Source organism: Muntiacus reevesi, chromosome 18 (genome assembly GCF_963930625.1).
Source record: "Muntiacus reevesi chromosome 18, mMunRee1.1, whole genome shotgun sequence".
NCBI lineage: Eukaryota > Metazoa > Chordata > Mammalia > Artiodactyla > Cervidae > Muntiacus > Muntiacus reevesi.
Window position 1 is genome coordinate 15,530,108 of NC_089266.1, and position 25,797 is coordinate 15,555,904.

Sequence of the window (25,797 nt, forward strand, 5' to 3'; positions counted from 1 at the left end):
CAGTCTGTCCTACAGTTTTGTCTTTTAAGGAACAGACTTAACTCTGTTTGAAACCCTGTATCAATTCCCTCATCCCCCCCCACTGTCTGAGCCACAGCCATGGCCAACAGTCACAAGGCCACCATTTCTTGGGAGGACAGGACCCCGGGCTGGGGCAGGGCTGGCAGGGAGCAGGCCTGCCTGGGGAGCTTGGCACATAATGTGGGTTCTGACGCCACCTGCTGGCGGGGAAGTGCAGCCCGCAAGGGACCAAGATCACTGCCAGGCGATAAATGTCCAAAGGCTTCATTTAACTCCTTTAATCCTCATGAAGACCCTCTGAGGTTGGCACCTTTAGAGTTCCACTGACAGCTAGGAAACCTGAGGGTAAGGAAACTCAGCTAAGGAAACCGAGGCACAGAGAGGTTAAGTAGCTTGCCCAAGATGACCCAGCTAGTTGGAGGTGGAGAGGAGATTCAAACCCTGGCAATCTCTCCTAGCGGAAGGGAAGGAGACACGATGGAGAGAGGGGACTTCCAAGAGGCAAGGGGGTGGTGTCACAAGCAGGAGCCAATAACGGGACATCCTTCAGCTGCGGTGGCACGGGGAGGCTGGGCTTGGGGGCCCTGTGATAAGGAGAGAGGGTTCTTACCGGCCCCCAGATGGTGACACAGTCCTCCAGGCTGTCCCGGAAGTTGTTGGGCTCAAAGGGGTGCCAGTGGGTGAAGCTCACGAGGCTCCCGTCGGACCACTCAAAATTCATCTGAAGTTTCAGGTCGTTGAGACCAATCCACAGCTCCTCCACCTCTGGGGGGGGGGGGGGGCGCGGCAAGGGAGAGGGGACGTCAGGAGGTCGGCCTTCTCCACCGGCAGGGGAGGCAAGGACAGTGCCTGAGCCCCCGGGACGGGCTTGGGGAGGCAGCTCCTCACCCTGTTTGATCTGCTTGGTGATGAACTCCAGCTCCGCCATGCTGTGGATGCTGAGCAAGTCGCCCCCGCCCCGCAGACACATCTTCTTGGACTCCTGCCAGCTGCGCTTCTCAGCCTGCAGGCGGTAGCAGTGGCCCTGGAAGGCCTGCCAGCTGGGCTCACACTCCACCTTCACGTTGGCCCACACATCTGCGGAGACCAGAGAGGCCGCTGCTCGGGGGCCGAGACGCCCAGCATGGGCTCGGACCCCCTGGGTGTTAACACAGACAGGGCCCTGAAGTCCACCTCCTCCCCAAACGTGTCTTAGATCCAACTCTTCCCACCAAGACAGGTCTGAGTACCGAAGGATGTTGAAAAGACAAAACCCTCAGGGCAGCTAGAGTCCCGGGAGGTGGTGGCAGATTCCACTCAAGACAAGATGACCCCTCCCGCCGGGGCTCTCAGAGGAAAAGATGGATGGGGACTCAGGACAGAACTGCCCCAGGAGCCTCAGTTTCCTCCTCTGTAAAATGGGGCTTCCTGCTGTAAGATTCCAGCTTAGCTCATGTCCACCTCACTTAATAAATGACACCGCCGACATGGTCTTAAAGGACATCTATGGGGACTTCCCTAGTGGTCTGGTGGCTGAGACTCCAAGCTCCCAATGCAGGGGGGCCTGGGTTCATTCCCAGGTCAGGGAACTAGATCCCACATGCTGCAGCTAAGAGTCTGCATGCCACAACTAAAGATCCTGTGTGCTGCAACTAAAAAAAAAAAAAAAAAAAACCCACATGCCACAACAAAGATTGAAGGTCCCACCTGTCACAACTAAGATCCGGTGCAGCCAAATAAATAAATATTAAAAAGAAAGAAAGAAAGAAAAGAGCACTATGGAACAGGGACCCATCAGTCCAGGATGAAGCAGGTGGGGAAACACACCCCCCTCCCAAGTCAGCAGCTCATGAAGTCACTGTCGCGCGGCAGGCATCTGCTGGTTGAAATTTGTGCTCTCATTCCCTCCCCCACCCCTTTTCCTCTCCCTGAACCCCAGGGCTGAGAAACCGACCGGTCTTAGGCCCCTCCTCACCCCCATCTCCGTGCATTTCAAGTTCACCCTCTAGGGATTGGGGTCCCAGGGCAACTGATGCAAACAAGCTCTCACTTGGGCCTTGGCAAGAGAAAACAGGACTTCATCAAACCACCCACAACATCGGGCTCGGGCAGGATTCTGCCTGGCTGGGCAAGAAAGCATGTACCCACTTGAAGCAGCGCCCCACTGGGATCCACTCCATCCTGGGAGATGCTCCAAGGACCGGCCATACTGTCTCTGGCAGACCCGGCAAAATGGGGAGGGCTGAGCGCCTGAGCGGGCTCCCTCAGTGGCTCAAGACCTGTCAATCATCTCTTGTCAGCAGCTGAGCTAAGACCTGAGGCTGCCACCTGAACAGAAGAGTTTAGTGGGAGGGAGGAAGCTCAGGAAACGTGGACGCTGCAGGGGCCCGATGGCGCCTGCCTCTGAAATGACATGCTTCGAGTGATGAGTGCTGGAAGGCCCACCCAAGAAACTGCTTAGAAAATAACACCTTGGGACTCCCCTGACGGTCCAGGGGTTAAGATCCTGTGCCTCCACTGCAGGGGGCGCGGGTTCCATCCCAGACTGGAAAACTAAGATCCCACATGCCATGCAGTGCAGTCAAAAGGCAAAAAGAAAATACGCCTCACGCAGACAGATGTGGGATGAAAGAGGAAATCCAAGGTTACAGACATATTTGCAGATCCGTGAGGCCCCAGGGGAGGGCTCCCCACAGCAGCCACGCTGGGCAGATCCAGGGTACAGAGGACTTCGTGAGGAGCCAGGCCTGAAGGGGGCCACAGGGGCAAGGCCTGCCCACACCGGTCCCGTGACCCTCCTTTCTTCGCCTGCCCCAGGCTCCCCCGTGTCCACCCCCAGGGGGAGGTGAGGTGCCCTCGATGTGGGCACCAATGTTTTAAACCTTTGCTCCTGATCCCCTAGGGGATGAGGGGAGAGAACAGTGGCCAATGGCCCTGAATCCACCTTTGGCAAGACTTGAATGGTCAGAAGCAAACGTCCGCTCTGTAAGCTCGACACTTTCTGTGTTTCGTGAATTTCTGTTTTGTCCTGCTGTATGTTCTTTACACAAGTCCCCTGCTCACCCCATGGTGACCGGACTCCTGCAGGAGCCCGCCCCTCCAGCCCATGGAGATGCTCCTCTGAGCCAGGCCGGGTCTCCAGCCTTTCAACAACCCTGCAGGGGATATGAGTTTACCCTCAATCAGCACCTCTGAGATTAAGCCGCCGGACGAAGGCCACACCCCAACGCGGCACCCTGCCCCTAGAGCTGCCTCGGTGAATCACAAATGTGAGCAAGACACTCCCTGCCTTAAAAGCCTGCAAAGACGCCCACAGCCTACCTGGCCCCACCTGAATTTCACCCGGAAGCCAAAATCCTTTAGGGGCTGGCTGCAACCTGCCTTTCTGAACTGTTCATGTCCTTGTGCCCGCTAAGCCAGTACTTCTCAAACTCCACACCAATCACCTAAGATCTTGTGAAATGCAGGTTCTGGTTCAACTAATTGGGGGGGCGGAGGGGAGAGGCACCCGAGAGTCTGCATTTCTAATAAGCACTTATAACATCACTTGGGAAGGTGCTGTTGGTCCAGGGACCACACTCTTTTTTAAGTTCTCACATAATGTATTATTACGGGCGACTGTTCTGGAAAAACATGGACAGCCTGAATGCATCTGGGACCCTTCACAGACACTTAGACATACACCATAGTGTGAAAGGAGGATTCGATGACATGTGATGTTGGGCCAGCCTGTTCCAAAAGCAAGCTGAGAAACAGGAGAACCAACATGGCTCCCTGAGGGGACCCTTGGGTGTGTTCCTTGCTGCCCTGTGGGTGGGGTGCCTCGTCCACGCTGGCAGCACCCATCTCCTCTGTTAAACCACAGCGGCAGCAGAAAATGGAAGCACTCCTTTGGCGGTTTTTTGTTCTGTTTTTGTTGGTTCCCAGTTTTTTAATTTCCATCTTCCTTTTCAGAATTCAGTTCCAAATTCTTAAAGTAGTGTAGGCGTCTAACATCTTTCATGAATTTTTCAGGAGCCAGTTCTGCTCAATAATGCCCTGAGCCCAGCCTACCTACGGGCTCCTGCTCGGAGGACATGTCCCCCTCAGCCCTGCTGCTGGCTTTGTGGTCTTCCTTGCGGGCACACTTCTCTTCTTGCTTGATTCGGAAGGCCCTTTGGCTCTGGCTTTTTCTGTCCTCTATTGTTGCTTTTCAAGCTTCGACAGGTGTTCTGGATCAGAGGCAACAGCACCAGGGGCCGGAGATCCCGGTTCTCTGGTCACAGGCCCGTCGTTCTGAATGTGGACTTGCAGGGAGGCAGTGAACTTGCCATCTTTGATGAGCTCTGGCCTCTCCACCCTGCACAGTGGCTCCAGGAAGCCCCTGTAAAAGGCCTCAGCCTCCCCTGTGGGCATGGCCAGGTGGAAGTCGGGCTCGTTGCCCTTGAGGACGCGCTGCAGGGAGGACTCACTGACAGCACATCATACTGCTTGTCCATCACGCTCTTCGGCCAGTGTTTCCCACTTTCAGCCTCAAACACAAGCAGGTTTAAGATCTTCCGGGCCACGTGCTCCAGTTCTTTCTGTGTATCTTCCAGGGAAATGCCCAGCAACACGCCGATGACCCATCTGATGGCGCCTACCTGCTCTCCTCCAACTGCGATGCCGGCCTGGGTGACGCGCGGCACCACGGCCTTCGTGGTGGCAGCTGGGACAGGGACCACGCTTTTAAGTAGCGTCCATCTGTACTCTAATCCTCAGGGGGCAATCCTCACCGACCTTAGAGCTGCTGTGACCCTCCAGGTCTCCGAGCCTCTGCACCTGCCCTTTCCCTCTGCCAGTCATGCCCTCCGCCCACACTGTTTTATGCCATTTTTAAACTTGCACTTCACTTGAAAGGCCCAAATCCAATGTCACTTCCTAGAAACCCTCCGTAGCTCTCAGGAGCTTAATCAATTTCCTCTCGAAGCCCTCTAATATATATTCTATTTTTTATAATAACTCTGGATATTCCGTTTGTGTGTTGACATGTCCATCACCTGCAGCAGACTGTGACCACCGGGAGGACACGATGGGTTGTGAAGCACTTACCACAGTTCCCAACAAACATCCCCGAATGAATTAATAGCACGTCTCAATTTGTTCAGACGTCAGCAGAACCATTTAAGAAGAGGGAGGATCAGAGCCCCCTGTGCTGTGAGGGTGGGTGGGCAGTGGCGGCGGCCTGAGGAGCCCCCCCACCACCCATGCCCACCCCACTCACCGGGAGGCGGGGGCTCGGCGGCCGTGGCGTTGGGCTTCTTCTTGCAGACATAGGGCAGCGCGATGCTGCAGTCGCGGTTCTGCCAGCCGCCCGACGACTCCGTGCGGATCACCCCGCAGTTCTCCTCGCTCGGGTTGTCCGGCTGATCTGTGGGGAGCGCAGGGCGCCAGCGCCCCAGGGGAGGGGAACTCACCCCCTGGCCTGGGAGCCCTCCCCTAAGCCTCACGCTTCCCTGGAGGGCGCCAGCGCCCCAGGGGAGAGGAACTCACCCCCTGGCCCGGGAGCCCTCCCCCAAGCCTCACGCTTCCCTGGAAGCCTGAGCCTGCTCAGATGCCCAGCACTGCGCTTTGGCTCTCCTGCCTCCTCGCCGGGGCTCACGTGGTCCTCGACCCTCTGCCCTGGCCAGGCTGCTGGCGTGCTGAGGGCCCCATGCCCGTGGCTGAAGGGGTGCGTGGGGATGAAATCCAGTCCACCTCCCAGGCCCAATGCCCCCAGGAAAGGGCATCATTTGTAATTCAGACAACGCGCTGCCGGACCATTGGCACCCAATCCGAAGTGGGTGCAACTCTGCTGGTCTGGAGTAGGGTATCAGGGAAGGAGTCCCTAGGAGACCAAGTGCTTGTGGGATCCCCAGGCCGCCCTGCACCCCAAACCCGGCGCCTCACCACTCTCCCAGTTGAGGTACTTGAGAGGCGAGTTGTCTGACCACTGCCACCCTCCACTGGTGTCCAGGTCGTTAAGGCCGATCCACAGCGTGGAGCTGTAGCCAGTGAGGAGCCCTGACCACAAGAGGGCGACAGTGAGAAGTGGGGGGGGGGGGTTCGCCCCGGCCCCAGCCCTCCACTCGCTGCCCCACCAGCTGCATCCCGCCCTCCAGCAGCAGGAGAAAGGGCTCAGGGCCCGCTCCAAAGGTGGGGGCTGGTCTCGGGGTCCTGCCCGCTGCCCCCTCCCCCTGCCTCACCATTGATGTAGGTCTGCTCGTGGATCTCCGTGATGCTCAGCAGGTCCGCCCCCTGCTGCTCGCAGCTGGCCCAGGCCTCCCTCCAGGACAGCGTGGACTGGAAGTTGAACTGATAGCAGCTGTCCGTCAGCTGGTCCTTGTCCCAGAAGGTCTCACAGTCATTACCTGCCACCACGACAAGCAGGTGTGGGTCCCGCCCCGGCCCACTCTGCGGGGCCCAAGGGGAGGTCCCTCAAGGAACATGCAGAGACCCTGCGGAGGTGGGGGGTGCCACCCACACCCGCTGCACTCCCCACCCCAGGGCCGACCTCCCTCACCCTTGATGGGGCAGAAGCCCCAGCGCTCGTCCTTGCCGTAGTCCTGGGTGGTGGCACACCAGAGGTGCCCATCCTCGCGGCCCGTGCTGGTGCAGCCGTGGAACCACTGGTTGTCATACTTGAAGGGGATGGTGCACGGCTTCCCGTGGGAGTTGCCCTGGATGGTGTAGACCTCTGCAGGAGAGGGGAGCCGGGGCCCTTGGCATCTGGGCCCCAGAGGCTGCCCAGCCCGCTCATCCCTCAGGGAAAATCCCCTACAGCCCCGGGAGCTGGGGTGGGCAGGGGTCAGCAGAGAGAGGGAGGGGGCAGCGATGCCAGACAGTGGCCGGAAGGCTGCCTCTGCCCCTGGGTCAGCCCAGGAGCCTGCAAGAGGTCCCGCTGCTCATCCCATTGGGCTGGGAAGGGGGGTCCCCTAGGGCCCCTAACACCTGTCCAAAATTCAGCTGCCTCACATGCCAAGTTCCATCTTGGCACTCTAGGAGGTATCCCGGGAAAGGGCCCCCAGGATGGAGCGGCCCACCAGGAAAGGCCTCTCGCTGGGTGACTCCGGTGCCCATTCACCCCTGCAGAAGGGGGATGGAGACACCTGTGGACGGTGACCCTGGGGTCTCCCTTGAAGAGTGGGCCTGGGAGAGAACTGACCAAGATCTTTAGAAGAGTGTATCAGGTTTTGTTGCTTTTTTAAGGCAAATTAAATGCTCTGAAGTTCATTTTCTCCATGATCCCCAAATGGTTCCCATGACGATGAAAGAGCTGGCTGCCAGAGGCCTGTGGAGGCCAAGGTTTTGCCTCCCCCGCGTCTGTCCCTCGTGGCTCCAGGCCCGACACCAGGGGTAGCCTCTCACCATAGTAGGGCCGCGCGCACAGGTCCTCGTCGCTGCCATAGAGGCGCCACTGGCCGCTGCGGGTCTGGTCACCGCGCTCGGGGGTGCCAGCCTTGGACGTGTTGCCAGAACGGCCCCCCAGGAGCAGGGACAGCTGGTCGCCCAGGGTGCGACAGTTCCAGCGAAGGTTCAGAGCCTCGCGGTCACACTCGTACATGCCCAGGGAGGCGGTGGTGTTGGTGCCCGGCCAGCCTGTGCCCAGGCACTGCATGGCGCCCAGGCTGAAGAGCCGGTTTCGGGAGACCCACTTCCAGCGCTGGGCAGGAAGGCTGGCGTTGCAGGCTGGGGAGACCCGGACCTGCCCTCCCTGGGCCTCCAGGCAGCCCTGCAGTCCATGGCTGAAGATGACAAAGACGTTGGGCTCTGGAAGGGAAAGCAGGACACAAGGCCATCACGGGGGTCTCCTGGCTGCTGCTGACGGCCAGGCTGCCTGCAGACACTGACCCTGGTACTGGGTTGTGAGCCTTCTCTCCTGTGATAAATCACTCCATCCTCACGACCAGCCCTTTGTGTGGGGTGGTGAGAGGCACGGCTGACCCCCTGTGCCCAGTCAAGGCAGAGCCCACATGGCCAGCCTCTGCCCTGGCCCCACAGCACCTGGAGGAGGACTCAGCCTTCCATCCTGCCTCCCCCAAAGTAAACCCAATTCTACATGGCAAGTTGGGGACTGTTTATGAAGGTCTTAGGAGGAGGGGGAAGGTGTTTACATCACACACCACACTGCAGCCTTTATCCCAACCTCTGTCACATGGCGTTGTTTTTCCAGCAAAGTTCTCCAGCTTGAAACTGCTTTGTCTCACTCTTCCCCCCTGCTCCTCACATTCACTGGCTCCATCTTTCCCTCTCGTTTAGAATCTTCCCAAACCACTCGCCATGCCCGCCCCCAGCATTCACTTCCAACCATTCACTTCCCATAACCATCTCACTCCTGAGATTTTAGACAGCACTTGGCTCTCTTGGCTTCTCCAGTCTCGCATCGTCTCACCCATCATCTCGCTGAGCAGACACTCTATGAAAGACAGTGAAGTCCAACCTGCCCTCTGCCAAACACTGATGAAGAAATCAAGATTTAAATTTATAGGAGGTAGATCAGTGGTTTCCTGGGGCTGGGTTGGGTAATGGGAATGGGGAGTGGCTAAGAAAAAGCACAGGGTTTCTTTAGGGGGTAATGAAAATGTTCTAAAATCAAATTGCCACAGGACTTCCCTGGTGGTCCAGTGGCTAAGACTCTGCGCTCCCAGTGCAGAGGGCCCAGGTTCGATCCCTGGTCAAGGGAACTAGATCCTACATGCTGCAACTAAGAGTTCGCATGCCACAGCAAAGACTGAAGATCCCTCTTGCTCAACTAAGACCCAGAGCAGACAAAGAAATAAATAAACCCAATCGTTTAAAAAATAAAATTAGATTGTCATGATAGTTGCACAATTCTGTGAACATACTAAAACCCAATTAAAGGCATATTTTATTTTTTATTTTTTTTAAAGGCATATTTTAAATGGGTGAGTTTTACGAGATGTGAATTGTATCTCAAGGCTTTTATTATATCTTTAAGGTTTTGAGAGAGAGAAAGGGAGAGAAAGGAAGAAACTGACATGCGTTTGAGCCACAAAGTGACACAGTCATGGTATCACACAGCCAGGAAGCAAACCCAGGTCTCTGTGACATCACGTTTTGTGCCCTAGCTGCCACTGAGTACAACAACACACACACACACAGCACATCCCAGGCTCCAAAGCACTTCTGCATCCACTGGCCATTGGCTCTTCAGGATAATTTTCATGCCTGAAAAGCATGAGTCTGACTGGCAGGGTTCAGACCCCAGCTATGCCATTTAATGTGTGAGTTGGGTGCATTGTTTAGCTCCCTCATCATGAAACTATTGTAAAGGTTAAATGAGATAATACATGTAAAGTGTTTGGAACAGGGTCCAGTACATAATAAGAGCACCATAAACGTTATTGATGATGATGATTCCATACAACAGGCAAAGAATTTGACTATGGGTAGTATAAGAGTTGGACCAGAGTCTTGAGGCTGAAATCTGGCCTCCCATCATCTGAGTCCAAACCCCAAGACCTTTCTGTTCCATCATGCTGGCCTTGTCCTCCCTCTGCAAGCCATCATCATAGAAAGCAGCATGATCTTTTAAAGATAAAAAATTTTTTTTAAAAATAATATTGGAGTGTTCTGTGCTTCCAATGCAGGGGGCCCAGGTTCAATCTCTGGTCAGGGAACTAGATCCCACATGGTGAAACTATGCCCTGGAGCAGTCAAATAAATATTTTAAAAAATAATAATAATACCGGCGCGTTGAAAGTCGTAAAGAAAACAGTGGTAAGTTCAGTAACATAATTTTTTCATGGCACGAAAAATGCTATAAAAACAATTAGAATTCAAGTGACAAAAATACATGTAACTTACTAGAGGCAAATAGTTTATTCCCTAAAATGAAAACAGCTTCTACAAAAAACTATAATAAATTAGGAGTAAAATGACACCAATATAGTAGAAAATGAGTAAAAGACATGTATACACAGCTAAAACAAATGAAATGTAATTGGCTGTTAAATATTTGAAATGACAGCTTCTCTCAAAGCAAAAGAAAAAGCACTATGTCATGTTAGTCTCTCTCCTGCCTTCAAAGGCAATTCATCATTCTATAAATGAAATTCAAACTCCTTGCTATGAGCCATCATACCCCACATGTTCTGGTCCTGCTAACCAGTCTAATCTCAGATCACACTACTCCCCCTTGCTTAAGTTGCACGGACCTCCTTGCCCTTCCTTGAACAGGCCTGACTCTTTCCTGCCTCAGGGCCTTTGCACTGCTTCCTCTGTCTGTCATTTCACATTTCAGAAAAAAAAGTCACATCTTGGGGACTTGCCCGGTGGTCCACTGGTTAAGACTCTGCATTCCCAATGCAGGGGGCATGGGTTCAATCCCTGGTCGGGGAACTAGGATCCCACATGCTCCTGCATGCCACACAGTGCAGTAAAAAATAAGCAACGCAGGTGCCCAGGTACCACGCCAGAGACTGACTTAACCGGCCTGAGATTGGTATTAAAAATGTCACATCTTTAGAGAGGCCTTCTCCGACTTCCATATCTAGAGTAGTCACAGTTACTCTCTAGCAAATTCTCTCCCCAGCATTTATGGTTATCTGACATTTTTCCAACATCTGGGCTATCTGTGAGTCTGGGTCTGCTGATTATTTTTTCTGTTTATTATTCCTGCTGTTTGCATGTATAGTAAATTTTATTACATACTGGACATAGTGGATAATGCTACCAGGAGCCTGTTTCTTTTGTATTATTATTATTGCACATTGGACTTGTGGATGACATGTTACAGGGACTCTGGCGCATTATCTTCCTTAAAAGAATGTGGAGGTTTGTTGTGGCAGGCAGTTAAACTGCTGGTAGATCATCCTGATTCTGCAGGGGCTTGGTTTTGCTAGGGTGGGGCTGTTCGGGTTTTTAGTTCAGTCTTAAGGTGTGGCCCTTAACCTTGGGTTTAATCATAAGGTGAGGCCCTTCTAGCATTTCAAAAGAAAACCTTAGGCAATTGCCAAGCTCCTCTAACTCAGTGGAACTTGAATTCCAAACTCTTGTCTTCTCAGCAGCAACTGAAATCTCTTCTTCCCCACTGCTGTTTCTTGCTGGGTTCCCTAAAGCGTCCCTCTGCCCATGCACAGTTTCCAAATATTTTAGGAGAATTTGTACAAGGACATCTCTTGCCTTTCTAGGATTTTCCCTCTCGATTTTTAGCTTTTCTGGTAGCCCCACACTCTGACCAGTAAAGCTGCCCCGTTCTTTTGGAGCTCCTCAAATTGGGCAGTGTTCTCAGGAGGAAAGTGAAAAGCTGAAAAGAGTTAGTCACTTAGTCATATCCAACTCCTTGCGACTCCATAAACTGTAGAGCGCCAGGCTCCTCTGTCCATGGAATTCTCCAGGCAGGAATACTGGAGCGGACAGCCATTCTCCCCTCCAGGGGATCTTACCCACCCAGGGACTAAACACTGGTCTCCTGCATTGCAGGCAGATTCCCTACCGTCTGAGCCATCAGGGAAGCCAGAAAGCTGCTTAAATGAACCACTCACCTCATCTTCATCTTTTCTTTCAAGGGCTGTTTCCTCCTTGGCCTCTGCCAGGTTTTGACTGCTTCTGAACCACTGTATTTTATGTTTTATCATTAACTGATAAGGGCTTTTGGCCACAGAACCAGACTAATACAAGCTAACCTTCTATTTCCAGAACCAGAGCTCATGAACTAACATGGTTTTGTTTATTTTCTGTCTCCCGTCTTGTTCAGAAGTTTCCAAGACTTCATCTTCACACTGTATCCTCAGTACCTGTAACTCCACCTGACAGACGGTACTGCTTAATAAAATAACAAATGAACAAATGAAGAATGAATGAATGAATTCCATGCCTGGATAACAATCACAACCAACCTAACTTTCTGCTCCTTGTCCCAGCTGCCAAATCAATTTCACTACAACAGAGCACCCACAGCTCCTGTCACTGCATGTTGAAACTCCACAGTGGGCAGCTTTGGAGGTCCAGTGGCTAAAACTCCACGTTCCCATTGCAAGGGGCCCAGGTTTGATCCCTGGTCAGGGAACTAGACCCCACATGCCATAACTAAGAGTTCTCACGCTGTAACGAAGATCAAAGATCCTGTGAGATGCAACTAAGACCTGTGCAGCCAAATAAATAAATAATAAAACTTTTTTAAAAAAAAGATATGTTAGAATTTAAAAAAGAAATAAATAAACTCCAGAGTGGGAAGGCTGGTGGGGAGCGACACTGGTCACTCTATTCTTTGATGACACCAGGACGGGGGTCCTCTTTGGGCAAGACACAGGTGACTTTCTGAAGGACCAACAAACGTGACCACCACAGCAAAGCCGTCCCCGTCGCCCCCTAACCTGCTCCTTCCCTTCCAGCTCCTCTCCAGGAACCGCAGACTGGCCCAGGACTCCATCCAGGCCTGCCCGAGCGTTTGACTGAATTGGGCATTTGTTTCTCAGAAACTCCACTCCAGCGAGGACAGTCGGCAACAGAAAGTAACCCTTGGCAGGGGGAGGGACAGGGTCCGGGACTGGGAAAGGGAGAAAGCAGTACTTGCTTTTATAGGTGATCTTAGAGACGGGACTGGACTCGCAGCCCAAAACATCACAGGAGCCGAAAGCAGCCCAGGGGCCAGTGTCTTCCCCTCCTCCCCAGCCAGAAAACCCAGGCAGGGTACTTCCACTTCAGCAGGCATGCAGTTGTAACCAGGGGCAAGTGAAGGGTCCAAAAGAGGCCACGTGGTCGGGAGACGCCACCTTCCCACCACTGGACAGATGAGGAAACCGAGGCCCAGAGGGGAAGAGAGCAGGACGCCCAGCACAGCACCGTCAAGGCCTCAGCTTCCTCCTTTGTCACCCGGGTCACCGCTGCAAGCCCCTCCTCCCTCTGCCGTCCGAGGGCCTGGGTTCAATGACCCATCTCCCCCTGCATACGTCCCAGGCAACGCCAGGAACCCGAGGAGACACACAGCTTCGTCCCAGGTAGAGACTGTGGGTCTGGACACAGCAGGAGACAAGGGCAGACAAGCCCTTCAAGCCCAGGTGTCTGGGGGCAGCGGAGGGAGCTGGGCCTTCGGACTCTAAAGTCACTGAGGATCTGGAGGAGGCAGAAGGTGAGGGATGCGGGTCACAGAACTGCCTTGGCAGCAAATGAGAAAAGGAAAAGGAATTCGGGAGCAGCGGGGAGGTGGGGGGGAATTCTTAGCAGTGGAACCCTGGGGCTTTGCCAAGGAGGGGGCTGGGGGCCTCTGGGGAAGAGTATTTTCCACCCAGAGTTGAGGGGTGGGTCTGGGTCCTCCCAGAAAGAAAGCTGTTTCTCCAGGGGCCAATGGAAGCAGAGATGAGGCCCAGGCTTGGCCGAGCTAAAGATGCTCAACGGATGGGAAGGAAACCAGGCATTTTGGGAACTGACTCTGTACTGTTATCCGAGCTCTGCTCTCCGCAGGCACACGGGAGGTGGCAGGAGGAACTCAAAATGAAGACCTGATGCGCCCCCGTCACGGGAAGGCTCCCCCATCCCAAGAAGGCCCCCTCCACCCTTACCCAGCCCTCTCGCCTGAGAGCCTCGGTGGCTGTGGAGAGAGTGGAAGCAGCCCTCACTGGACCTTGTAGGGTCCTCAGAGAGGACAAGGACGGCCCCCCGTATCTGGATGGTCACCCCAACACCACCACACCAGGCACCCAGGTGTGGGTCACAGTGCACTTGTTCAGGCAGTGAACAAAGGAATGAAACCAGGCAGGTAACCATGCATGGAGCGCCAACTGCACATCATGCATTTATTTGTTCAACAAATATTCCCTGAGAACCTCACGGGTGCCGGGCAGGGTGCCAGGCCTGAGGGTGCAGGGCTGAGCCACACAGATACAACCCAGCCTGTCACCATACGGGCTGGCAGGGGCCGGGCTCTGCGTGGAAGATGCGGAGAGGGTATCAGAATCCCTGACCTCGTGGAGCCGCCCACAGTCTCTGATCTTTGTTTTGTCTGCCCAGCAAACTTCCCGTCCTCTTCCCCTTCTTATTTATCAAGAATTTTCCTGTGTCTCTGGCTGAGTGGGCACCAGGCTCATTGTGCTGTGCTGTGCTAAGTCGCTTCAGTCGTGTCCGACTCTTTGCGACCCCTGTCCATGGGGGTTTTCCAAGGCAAGAATACTGGAGTGGGTTGCCATGACCTCCTCCAGGGGATCTTCCTGACCCAGGGATTAAACCCAAGTCTCTTGCATAGCAGGAGGATTCTTTTTTTTTTTTAAACATTTATTTGGCTCTGCCAGGTCTTAACTGCGGCATGTGGGAACTAGTTCCCTGACCAGGGATCAAACCCAGGACTCCTGAACTGAGAGCATGGAGTCTTTGCCACTGGGCCACCAGGGAAATCCCAGCAGGAGGATTCTTTACTGTCTGAACCACCAGGAAAGCCCAAGAATACTGGAGTGGGCAGCCTATCCCTTCTCCAGGGGATCTTCCTGACCCAGGAGTCAAACCGGGGTCTCCTGCATTGCATGCAGATTCTTTACCAGCTGAGTTACTAGGGAAGCCGGCGAGGCTTATTACTGGCCAATAATCATGCTCACTCCCAGGCCACAGTGACTCGTACTTAAACAGGGTTGACCAGAGCACCTCCTGGAACACTGAGGTCCCCTCTCTAATCTGGGGCTGCCAATAGCCACGTTTCCTACCAAGAGGAAAAGACCTTTCTGCTGTAGGCAAGGAAGGGATATTATGGGAAGAGACACGGAGCTGAGAGATGGAAGGAAGGGGAGTGAGTGCCCAGGGTGCAGAATGTCCAGCCCGTCCCTGAATTCTTGCAGCTCTTCCTCTGCTCCATGCATCATTCAGGATCGTTAGCAGCCACATTTCGCTCTCTCTTTTCTTTTTTTGTGCTGAGTTGGTTTGCATCGGGATTTTGTCCTTGTAACCAAAGAATCCTGATAAACACACAGCCCTAGGTCCTGGAGTCAGAGCCTTTCTCCCAGTCCGGAACACTGGTCCATGCTCTTGACTCCCCTGGAGGCATGGTGCCCGGATGCACTCTGACCGTCAGACCAGTGATGGGCTGCTTGAGCTGGTGGCTGCATCTGGGCCACGTCACAGGAGGTGCTTGGAGGCTGGACTCACCCCATCCTCCTGACCACTTTTCTGGCTTTTCCCCCAGGGGTTTTCTCATTCGTGACAATAAGTTTTTGTGAAGCACTGAACGAGGTACTACAAGGATATCAAGGATATGGTTTCTGCCCTCAAGATGTTTTACACGAACCTGGAAAGGCAGAACTCACAAACCAAGTCATGAAAAAGTTACAGGCAATATAACAACGCGTGCAAAACCATCAGGTCTAATTCATACTGCGTGGTTTGGGTTGTTCTTGTTGTTCGGTTGCCAAGTTGTGTTTGACTCTCTGCAACCCCATAAACTACAGCAGGCCAGTCTTCCCCGTCCTTCACCATCTCCTGGAGTTTGTTCAAACTCTTGTCCATCGAGTTGGTGATGGCCATCCAACCATCTCATCCTCTGTCATCCCCTTCTCTTCCTGCCTTCAATCTTTCCCAGTATCAGGGTCTTTTCCAGTGAGTCAGCATCAGATGGCCAAAGTATTGGAGCTTCAGGATCAGTCCGTCCAATGAATATTCACGATTGATTTCCTTTAGGATTGACTGGTTTGATCTCCATGCTGTCCAAGGGACACTCAAGAGTCTTCTCCAGCACCACAGTTCAAAAGCATCAATTAAAGTGGATAGGAATGATTTTCCAGGTAACTGATGGAATCTTTCTGGTGTGGAGTCTCTGCTTCTCAGACATCCAGGGCATCACCCTGGAAGTTTACTTCTGTGCTCAGAGGCAACTGAGTTTCAAAGCTACTTGCCCTACATTGAGTAACTCCATCTCCTCCCTCCTGGCTGAGGGTCACCGTGGCCTCCTTTCCTTTCCGTCTGCTGCAAAGTATACACAATGGGCTGGTCCTGAGGCCAAGCGCAGAGGCTCACACTGTCTCTCTCTCAGGAGCAAGCCTCCCAGCTGTCCCGACAGCCTCCGGGACTCAGCCCAGCAGTGGAGGCAGCCAGAGGTCTGACCTCGGATAAGACGGCTGCTCCCCATTGCAAGCTGAAGACATCATGCTAAAGGAAGCGGAGGGGAAGTTCATTCTAGCACAAGGCCTGGCACGCAGCAGGCTCTCCAGAAACATCTACTGAATGAGAGGCATGTCAAACAAAACCCTGAAAGGCACAAGCAGAGTCAAGGACACGGAGAAGGTTCTAAATTGGGGCATGGAGGAGCAAAGAAAGACTGGGGACCCAGCGACCAGTCTGGCTCAGCTCCTAGAGAGCTGGGGACCAGGGACCAGGTAGCGGGCCGGGGGAAGATGACCAGATTTGGTCCCAGAGGGCATGGCAGGGGGTGCTTCCGGCCACTGGGCCTCACCCCTCTCCCCCCCATCGGCACCCCTCTCTCCTCCATCGGTACCCCTCCCCAGGCCACGCAAAGGCCAGGGGTCATCCCAGGGAGAGCCAGGGGCCGCCCGCCCGTGGGGCCGCCCGCCAAAAGGAGCAGCTGTTTTCAATGAGCCGCTGGGCCCTGAGGCCAGGCTTGGAAATGTCTGAGTCAGCACAAGCTGCCTGCCCCGCCCTGCTGAGGGGCCAGCCCTGGGGACCCGGGCACCCCACCCTGCGTCACTCTCTACTAGAGGCTGTGTCCACGTCCCAGCTCGCACACTGGACCTGAGGGTGGCGGGAGGCAGCGCATTCCTTCCATGGAGGGCAGGAGAGTCCCACCAAAATCCTGGGATTAGTGTGGACTTCTCCCGACGGACCGTCCACCCTCCAGGCTTTTCACACTCTCCATCCTCCCGCCCAGCTCCTCCACTCCAGCCAGGCCAGAGGGCTGGCCTTCCACTGCTTACAGAGCCTGTGACAAAACTAAACACATTCAGCAGCACTCCCACCCCACCCCAGGCTCTGCTGACATGCGCCCGTGTGTGTGTGTGTGCTGACACGCGCCCGTGTGTGTGTGTGTGTGTGTGTGCATGGGCGCAGTGTCATGCAACATCTCTCTCTCAGCTCCTCCACCCAAGGGGAGCCTCCTCCATCATTCATTTCCAGACACGCTCTTCTCTTCCCTTAAAATGTCTGTGTTCCACAACCTGATACACTGCTTTGCATGTGCGCTCGGTCGCTTCAGTCGTGTCCAACTCTATGCGACCCCATGGACTGCAGCCCACCAAGCTCCTCTGCCCATGGGATTCTCCAGGCGAGAATACTGCAGTGGGTTGCCATTCCCTCCTCCGGGGAATCCTCCCCACCCAGGGACTGAACCCGCAGCACGCACGGTTCCTGCACTGCAGGCAGATTCTTTACCGATGAGCCACACGGTGTTCTACTGGGATGTTAAAGCAGACTCTAGCAGACGATGGGTTAATAGATGGGTTTGTCACCTAATAAATTCACAAAAACAGTGCACAGTGAAGAGGGGAAGGGAATTCAGGTAAATTTTGTAATTTGCCACGGCTCTGCCTGGGTGCCCCCCACCCCCGCCCGCGGAGCCAGCTGAGTGGGGCTGCCCCCAGGGTTCTCTGGGAGGCAAATCCTCATCCGCCCCAACCTCCCCACCACCACCCCACCCCACCCCACCTCCACCCTCGGGCGATTTAGAGATGTTTGATCTCATCCCCTGCTGGCTTGTGTCTTCTCCGAGTGAAGGTAAGGATCTCTTTGGCTTATCCTTTCCCAGGCCGAGTCCTGTAGGAAGGCTAGGAGGGGCGGGGGTTGCCGAGCCTAATTGCGCCCATAACCTCTGGGGAGGCCCGGGCAACCTCTGCTCATGGGCACCTCCCGGGGCCTGGCTCCCTTGCCCGGTCCCCACGTCCCTTCCTCACCAGAGCATCCCCGGGGTGGGCCACCTGGACCCCGTCTTCCCTCACACTCGCCGCCAGGACCTGAGATGCTGGGACCTGCCCGTCCTCGGAGTTCCGGATCTCCGGCCGCTGTACCCCTCCTTCCTAAACCCGGGCTCTTCGAGGCGCCCTCCCGCCTCCGCAGTGCCCCCCCCACCTAGGCCGTGCGCCTTCCCTCCGTGATGCGCCCCCCACCCACGCCCGCGCCCCCATCCCCGCCGCGCGTCCCGGGCATTTGGGCGCTTACCTCCCCCACACGCACCCTCACCCCGCCCCGCCACGGCCCCGAGGTCCGCCCGGCTCCCCAGCCCAGCTCTGCGAACCCCGGGTCCGCGGCCCCCGGCGGCGCCGTCTGCTTGACTGCAGCCAAAATAAACAGCCCAAAGCCACTTCCTCCCCCGGGGGGCAACTTTCACAACAACGACCGGCTCCGGTCGCGGCAGGAAGTGGCTTTCTGGGCCAGCACAATCCAGCCCCACAGACCGGCCAGCGAAGGGCAGGAGTCAGGACCCCGGGTTGGAGCCGGGCCCAGCTGCGCATCTGCGCCTGGACGGAGGGCGCGCGGGCGAGGGCGTCTCCAGCCGAGGCCCAGCAATCTCCGGCCCCTCTCCGCGATCACAGCCCAGACAGCAGTGCCCACCTACTCGTGGACGCAGGCCCGATGGCCCCTGAGGGGCCACACTTGTCTTATTTATCTGTGGGAGTCATCAGCAGATTATTTTACAAAACCACGGACAGGAGCGTGAGCCCCAGCCAGGACCAGATCAGAGGCTTCCTACCTGGTTGGCTGAGGAGGAATAAGCTAGTAAGGAGAGGAGTTATGAACAGACATCCTGACAGATTGAGAGAGAGCAACTTTTTAAAAACTTAGTTTTGGGAATTCCCTGGCAGTCCAGTGGTCAGGACTCCGTGCTAATATAGCTGGGGTAGGTCAGGTGTTAGGGTAGAATCAATCCCTGGTCTGCAAACTAAGATCCCTCAAGTCACAGCTGGCCAGAAAAAAAAAAAGAAAAATTGTTTTAATTTTCGACAAAGTGGCTGCAGAAGTGTGGGGGTGCAGACAGTAACTTAAGGGTAAAATATTAGAACCGCCCCACCCTCCACAGGGCAGTGCAGTGGTAAAGAATCCACCTGCCCCCTGCCAATGAATGCAGAAGATACAGGCACATACCGGGGGAGGGGGGTAGGGGGCCGGAGAAGAGTCCCTGGAGAAGGAAGGGGCAGCCCACTCCAGTCTTCTTGTCTGGAAAGTTCCATGAACAGAGGAGCCTGCTGGGCTAGTCCATGGGGTCCCAAAGAGTTGGACAGGACTGCCCATGCAGACACAGTAACTGCTTACTGCAGAGTCCACAAAAAGAAAGAATCTCTTTTAGCCTTTCTGCATTTTCCATAGTGAAATTTTTTTCAAACAACAATAAAAGAAACGTGTGGAGAAGTAAACTGAAATGTAATTATTTGTTTGCAAGAAACTGAGATTTCAAATATAAACTTTGGATTCACAAGAAATATTTTATGAACAATTTCTAGCTAAGTTTTTCAAAGATAGAAAAAAGGGGTAGGATCCCCACCCCCATTCACAGAACACAATAACTTTGTCATTGGCTAAGTGCCCCTTGGGGGCCCAGCTTGTATCCCGGCCTCTCCATGTCCTGGGCATTTGCCTGGCATAGTCTGGCCTCATGGTAAATGTCTGCCAAATGACAGAATGAATATGAACCAGAAAGTCTTAGTAGTCATCATGTCAATCCCTTAGAATGTGGAAACAGAAACACAGAAAGGTTAAGTGATTTGTCCAAGAACATTCAAACAATTGGAACCATGACATTTCCATTGAGACGAAACCTTATGCAAGCCTTGAACAGGATCAGCCAGTATTTGCTTATATAAGTTGACCATATAGTTTACTGTCTCATATTGAGAATGAAAAGGGGAGGCGGTAATCATTACAGCACAACAACAAGCTTGAGTCACGGCTGTCCCAGGCAAATGACAACACATGGTCACCCAGCACGTATGGAAAGTGAAAGTGAAGTCGCTCAGTCGTGTCCGTCTCTTTGCGACCCCATGGGCTGTAGCCTACCACGCCCCTTCGTCCATGGGATTTGCCAGGCAAGAGTACTGGAGTGGGGTGCCATTTATGGAAAGAGACCACAAATGATGATACAAGTGACTGTGTACCATGTACTTGCTAGGTACCAGACACTGGCTTCCCAGGCTTTCTCCTTAATCCTCACAGCACTGCTCAGAAGTAGGTAAAATTCTTATCTCCATCTGACAGATAAGAAAACTGGGGTATTAAATACCTCAGAGATCAATCTTCTTGATAACACAGCTAGTAGGGGGCAGACCAGAGATGGGAGATCAGGGAGACTGGTCAGTTCCAGAGCTGAGCGCCAAACGACTGCCCCAGGTACTTTAAACTGATAACCCGCAGGCAAATCACACACAGCCTTCCCCGTACGTGAAAGCCAAGTGAGCCAACATTGAAAATGGGAGACTTCACATAAAAATCTGAATCTTCAGCATCTCCCAGAAGCACTGGGAGGCCCGTCCATGTTGAGCCAGTTGCCTGCGGGGAGCCAGCTGCAGTTCCTGGGGTTCCTGCCCATCGGAGAGGGGGCTCACTGGTTTCCCACAGCCCTCCCCCTTGTGCGCCCCCACCCCAACACTGAAGTGGAATGGGAATGGCCATATGTCATCACTTTTGAACTACTGTTTTAAGGAGAGTGGATAAACATTCTTCAATATTCTGGTCTCTATTAAAAATGACCAGAGGGCTGTGCCTATTTCAAAACTGGAAAAAAAAAGAAAAAAAAGAAATGTGTTGGGAGGGGTTCCCTCTAAATTAGGCCCCACTGCCCCACAAACACAATGTCCCTATGCCAGGCAGCGGTCCTTTAGCGAGATGTGTCTGAAACACACCACGATGATTCTGAGAAATCGTGACACGTTTCACGACAAGCTTCTGCTCTACTCACTGGCAGTCCAGTGACTTTCTGACATGGCAGTATTCAAGGGCTTGTTTGGTTCTCAAAGCAAGCTATGGCAGTCTGTTTTTAAAAAGCTGTGATGAGGAAAAACAACCCTTTTGAGAAACTGCCTTTTACAGTGTGACAAGCCTGCTCACACCCAGAGTCTGGACATTTAGATAAGGACCTGTGTTTGGGATTTCCACCGTAAGTCCCTGCTTTGCTTTTGAGGGGCACCTTTTATTTTTTATTTTTTTATCTTGTGGCTGTGCCACACCATGAAGCACGTGGGATCTAGTTCCCTGACCAGGGATCGAACCTGTTCCCCTTGCATTGGCAGTGTGAAGTCTTAACCACTGGAACACCAGGGAAGTTCCAGGGGGCGCTTTTTAAAATAACCACTTAAAGTTGAGCCTTTGAAAAAACAGCGACCTCCGCCCAAACCACCTTGTAAGTATCAGGTGCCTCCTACCTGCTGTCTTGCCCCCTGTGTCTGAGGGCTGCCCTTCCCTTGGCCCCCTGGACCACCAACCCCCTCCTCCTCACCCTGTTTCTGGAATCAAAAAGCAACAAGTTGTTGATTTTTTCTTCCTCTGTGTTGGTTTACTGAAATTGTCCCTTCCACCCAGCAGCCCCAGGCTTTTCACTTCCCCACAGCAGGAGTTCAGTGGATAAATACCTACCAACCGACCCCAATCCACGTGGGTGGCCTGTGCCTCCTCCAAATTGCATATCCTTAACAAACACACCAGCTCCAGCTTCTCAACACAGAAGTTACATGAACTCAGAATCCTTTTTGCTAGGGAACCTTCAGGATCTCCCTAAAACTGTATGCCAAAGAGTAAACACTCGCTGACTTCTGCAGTGACAGACCCATGGAAACTTCCTTACCCACACCGCCTCCAGAAGCCTGGAGAAGGGCTTAGAAAGGTGACTCTGGAATCTGGACCCACCCAGGTCCCAATCTCTTCTACAAGTCCCAATCTTTCTCAGCTGCAAGCCTCACTGTGGGGAAGACACCAACATCACCCATCACATGAGTTTCTGGGAAGATTAAGCAAGAGGATGCATAAAAATGTTCGGTACCTTTAGCCCTTGGTAATGGAAAGCCATTACTGTTTTTTGACATTGAGTAGCCTCTGCCCCGGTGGGGGCTATGAGTTCCAAAATCTGTTTCACAGCAGAGAGCCTGGGAACCAGGCCTCAACAGACACTGCAATCTGGATAAGAGGAAATGATAAGAATAAATAAAGCCAAGGACTCGAGTGCTTAAGCTGCTCTTCAGAAGAATTAAAAGAAAAATAAATCCACTGTCCAGATGCGACGTCCTCCCCAAGTTCCCATGGGTGGGTCCCTGGCAGCTATTGTTTGTTTCTGACCTCTGAGTTTTGGGGACCCTCCTCAGGTGTGCCTGCAAGGGAGATGCCAGGAGAAGAGACTGTGAACAATGTGATGGGGGAAGAGGGGGGATTTCTGGGGAGGTCGGGGCAGCATGGGGCGGGCTGCTCTCCCCACTAATTCTGGTGCTGCAGAAACCAAATCCAAGTGCAGCCGTAAAGGGAAAATGAGGTCAGAGCATGCAGCTGGAAGGGAGTGTGGAAGGAGGAGGCGCAGGGCCCCCACTACTTGGCGTGGCAGCGGACAGAGTCTGCATGGGACCCTTGCTGGGACTCAGGCTGTCCCAAGGTGGCGGGGTTCTAAGGATGGAGGAAGAGGGACCTCCCTGGTGGTCCAGTGGCTAAGACTGAGCTCCCAATGCAGGGGGCCCAGGTTCCATCCCTGGTCAGGGAACTAGATCCCACATGCCTCAACTGAAGATCAACTAAAGATCTCCCATGCGGTAACTAAGACCCCGCACAGCCAAATGAATGAATAAATAAATAAATATTTTAAAAAGAATGAGAGGAAAGGGTTGGGGCAGCACAGGCTGAGAATCTAAGAGTTCTGGCTCTGATTCTGCTATTACAATGTAAATGACCTGAGGGGACTTGGTTTTCTTACCTGTGGACTGAATTCAAAAACACCTTCCCTGCCTCTCCATAGGCTCCTGGGGAGACCTCCAGGGAGACAGATATGCAGATATTGACATGATTCTTTCAGGGTCTCTATTCCCCATTAAATGGCTCCTGCAGAGCAGGAGCTGTGTCTTATCCATCCATCCCCTTGGTTTGGGGCATACAACAGGTGCTCAGTACATGTGTGATGAATGAGCTGGACTAGGGGAAGTGGAAAGGCAAGCTGCACTGTGTCCCACAGGCAAAGTTTTAACATCCTCTGAATTTACATCCTCCTTTAAAAGAAGATCTTGGACTTCCTTAGTGGTCCAGTGGTTAAGAATCTGCCTGCCAATGCGGGGGACACGGGTTTGATCCCTGGTCCGGGAAGATCCCACACGCTGCAGGGCAACTAAGCCCTTGTGCCACAGCTACTGATGCCCACGTGCCCTAGAGCCTGTGCATGAGAAGCCACTGCCGTGAGAAGCCCGTGCACCGCAACTAGGGAGTAGCCCCCTCTCACCGCAACGAGAGACCCAGGGCAGCCAAAAACAAGTAAATAAAATAATTTTAAAAGATCACGTGTGGACAATGAATAGAAGACAATACAGGAAACATGAAATTATCTGTTGTGTGACAGCACCGTTTCACCTCCTCAAGGTAACATGTATGGCAGTCAACACTCACAGAACACGTTCCCCTGACCTCTCTTCTCATGGAACGGTACAATGTGTCCTGGGAATGTCTTTATACAGCCCTAAAAGTGCAAGGAAACATGTTATTGTGAACCTTGGAATTGGGGCCTGATGGCAAAAGTATTTTTCTACATTGCCAGGAGGTTGGAATTATGCATAACTTTCTATTACATTATTATAATGTTTCTAAAGTAAATAAAACAGGGAAGAGAGACGCAGTGGACATCTTAAGATCTCTGAAGGAACCAAACCTCTCTGCATTTCCCACAGAACCCGCCTCGGTGCTCAGTGTTTGGGGAGTTTGACTTGCTTTGCCCTGGAAGCTACAAAGGGTCACATACATACACAAGACCACCATATACACACACGTGACTGCCACCGTGATACTGCCCTGACCTCCAATGACACAACAGACTTGACCGACAGCAATGTCTGTGAGGGCCCTCCAAATCCATCTCCCTCCCCACCCTTCCACTCCCTGTTTCTGATTCTGTCAGTATATTTTTAGGACCATATTTTTAAGAGTACTCCTCCCACAACCATCACATTTCCTCCCTCGCTGACATTAATTAAAACTCAACAGCATGGTGAAGAGAGCTCAGCCTCTGGGGTCATCACTGGGCTTGGATTCCTGCTCCTGAACCAGTCATCCGACCTCTTCGTCCTTCAGTGTCCAGACTCCTGTTTACTGCACAGAACAAGTACTGAGCACCCGGAATGTGCCAGGAGCTACGCTGCTGCTGCCCACTGGGCAGCTGGCAGGACTCGCTGAGACGAGGGACAGAAGGACTGATGCACCACGCTGTCCACACAAGTGAGCTCACGGTGGCAGCAGCCCTGGAGGCAAACACTTCTGTCTTCAAAAATACAGACACTTGACCCAGAGTTCACTTCTCAGGAATTTAACTTAAAGAAATAATTAAGACTCTATGCAAATATGGATGGCTAATAAACACATGAAAAACTGTTCAACAGCATTTGTTATTAGAAAAATGCAAATCAAAACTACAATGAGGTATCACCCCATATTAGTCAGAATTATTGTTGTTCAGTCACTCAGTCATGTCCGACTCTGCAACTTCATGGACTGCAGCATGCCAGGCATCCCTGCCCTTCACCATCTTGCAGATTTTGCTCAAACTCATGTCCATTGAGTCAGTGATGCCATCCAACCATCTCATCCTGTTGGCCCCTTCTCCTCCTGCTCTCAATCTTTCCCGGCATCAGAGGGTTTTTTTTCCAATGAGTCAGCTCTTCGAATCAAGTGGCCAACGTATTCGAGCTTCAGATTCAGCATCAGTCCTTCCAATGGATATTCAGAATTGATTTCCTTTAGGACTGACTGGTTTAATCTCCTTGCAGTCCAAGGGATTCTCAAGAGTCTTCTCAAACACCACAGTTTGAAAGCATCAGTTCTTCAGTGCTCAGCCTTCTTTATGGTCCAACACTCACATCCATACATGACCACTGGAAAAACCATAGCTTTGACTAAAACAGACCTTTGCTGGCAAAGTAATGTCTCTGCTTTTCAATATGCTGTCTAGGTTTACCATAGCTTTTCTTCCAAGGAGCAAGCGTCTTTTAATTTCATGGCTGCAGTCACCATCTGCAGTGATTCTGGAGCCCAAGAAAATAAAGTCTGTCACTGTTTCCATTGTTTCCCCATCTATTTGCCATGAAGTGATGGAACTGGATGCCACGATCTTAACTTTTTGAATGCTGAGTTTTAAGCCAGCTTTTCACTTTCATCAAGAAGCTTTTTAGTTCCTCTTTGTTTTCTGCCATAAGGGTGGTGTCATCTGCACCTGTGAGAATGGCCATCATCAAGAAATCTACAAACTATAAATGCTGGGGGGGCTGTGAAGAAAAGTGAACCCTCAGGCGCTATTGGTGGGAATGTAAACTGATACAACCACATGGAGAACAGTATGGAAATTTCTTTAAAAACTAGGAAAAGAAAAAAAAGAAAAGAAAAAAAGGAAGAAAAAAGAAAAGGAAAAAAAAAAAAACTAGGAAAAAAAACTACCATATAACCCAACAGTGCCACTACTGGGTATATATCCCAAGAAAATCACAATTCTAAAAGACAACACATACCCCCATGTTCACAGAAGCACTATTTACAACAGCGAGGACATGAAAGTCACCTAGATGTCCATCAACAGACGAATGGATAAAGAAATTGTGGTGCATATACACAGTGGAATATTACTCAGCCGTAAAAAGTGAATTTGAGTCAGTTCTAGTGAGGTGGATGAAACTAGAGCCTATTACACAAAGT

The 25,797-nt window shown here is 52.7% G+C and overlaps 1 protein-coding gene and 1 pseudogene across 2 annotated transcripts in view; both read right to left on the reverse strand.

The window, feature by feature from the left end:
* Positions 1–25,797, reverse strand: part of MRC2 (mannose receptor C-type 2) — a 59,035-nt gene that overhangs the window by 18,353 nt on the left and 14,885 nt on the right. For both annotated transcript variants that reach the window (XM_065909703.1, XM_065909702.1), the window contains exons 2-8: positions 7,366–7,767; positions 6,521–6,694; positions 6,204–6,368; positions 5,908–6,021; positions 5,243–5,389; positions 910–1,098; positions 632–786 (exon numbers count right to left, since the gene is read on the reverse strand). In XM_065909703.1, coding sequence (XP_065765775.1) covers positions 632–786; positions 910–1,098; positions 5,243–5,389; positions 5,908–6,021; positions 6,204–6,368; positions 6,521–6,694; positions 7,366–7,767 — 1,346 coding nt within the window. The remainder of the gene's footprint in view (positions 1–631; positions 787–909; positions 1,099–5,242; positions 5,390–5,907; positions 6,022–6,203; positions 6,369–6,520; positions 6,695–7,365; positions 7,768–25,797) is intronic.
* LOC136149391 (D-aminoacyl-tRNA deacylase 1 pseudogene) lies at positions 3,673–4,824 on the reverse strand (annotated as a pseudogene).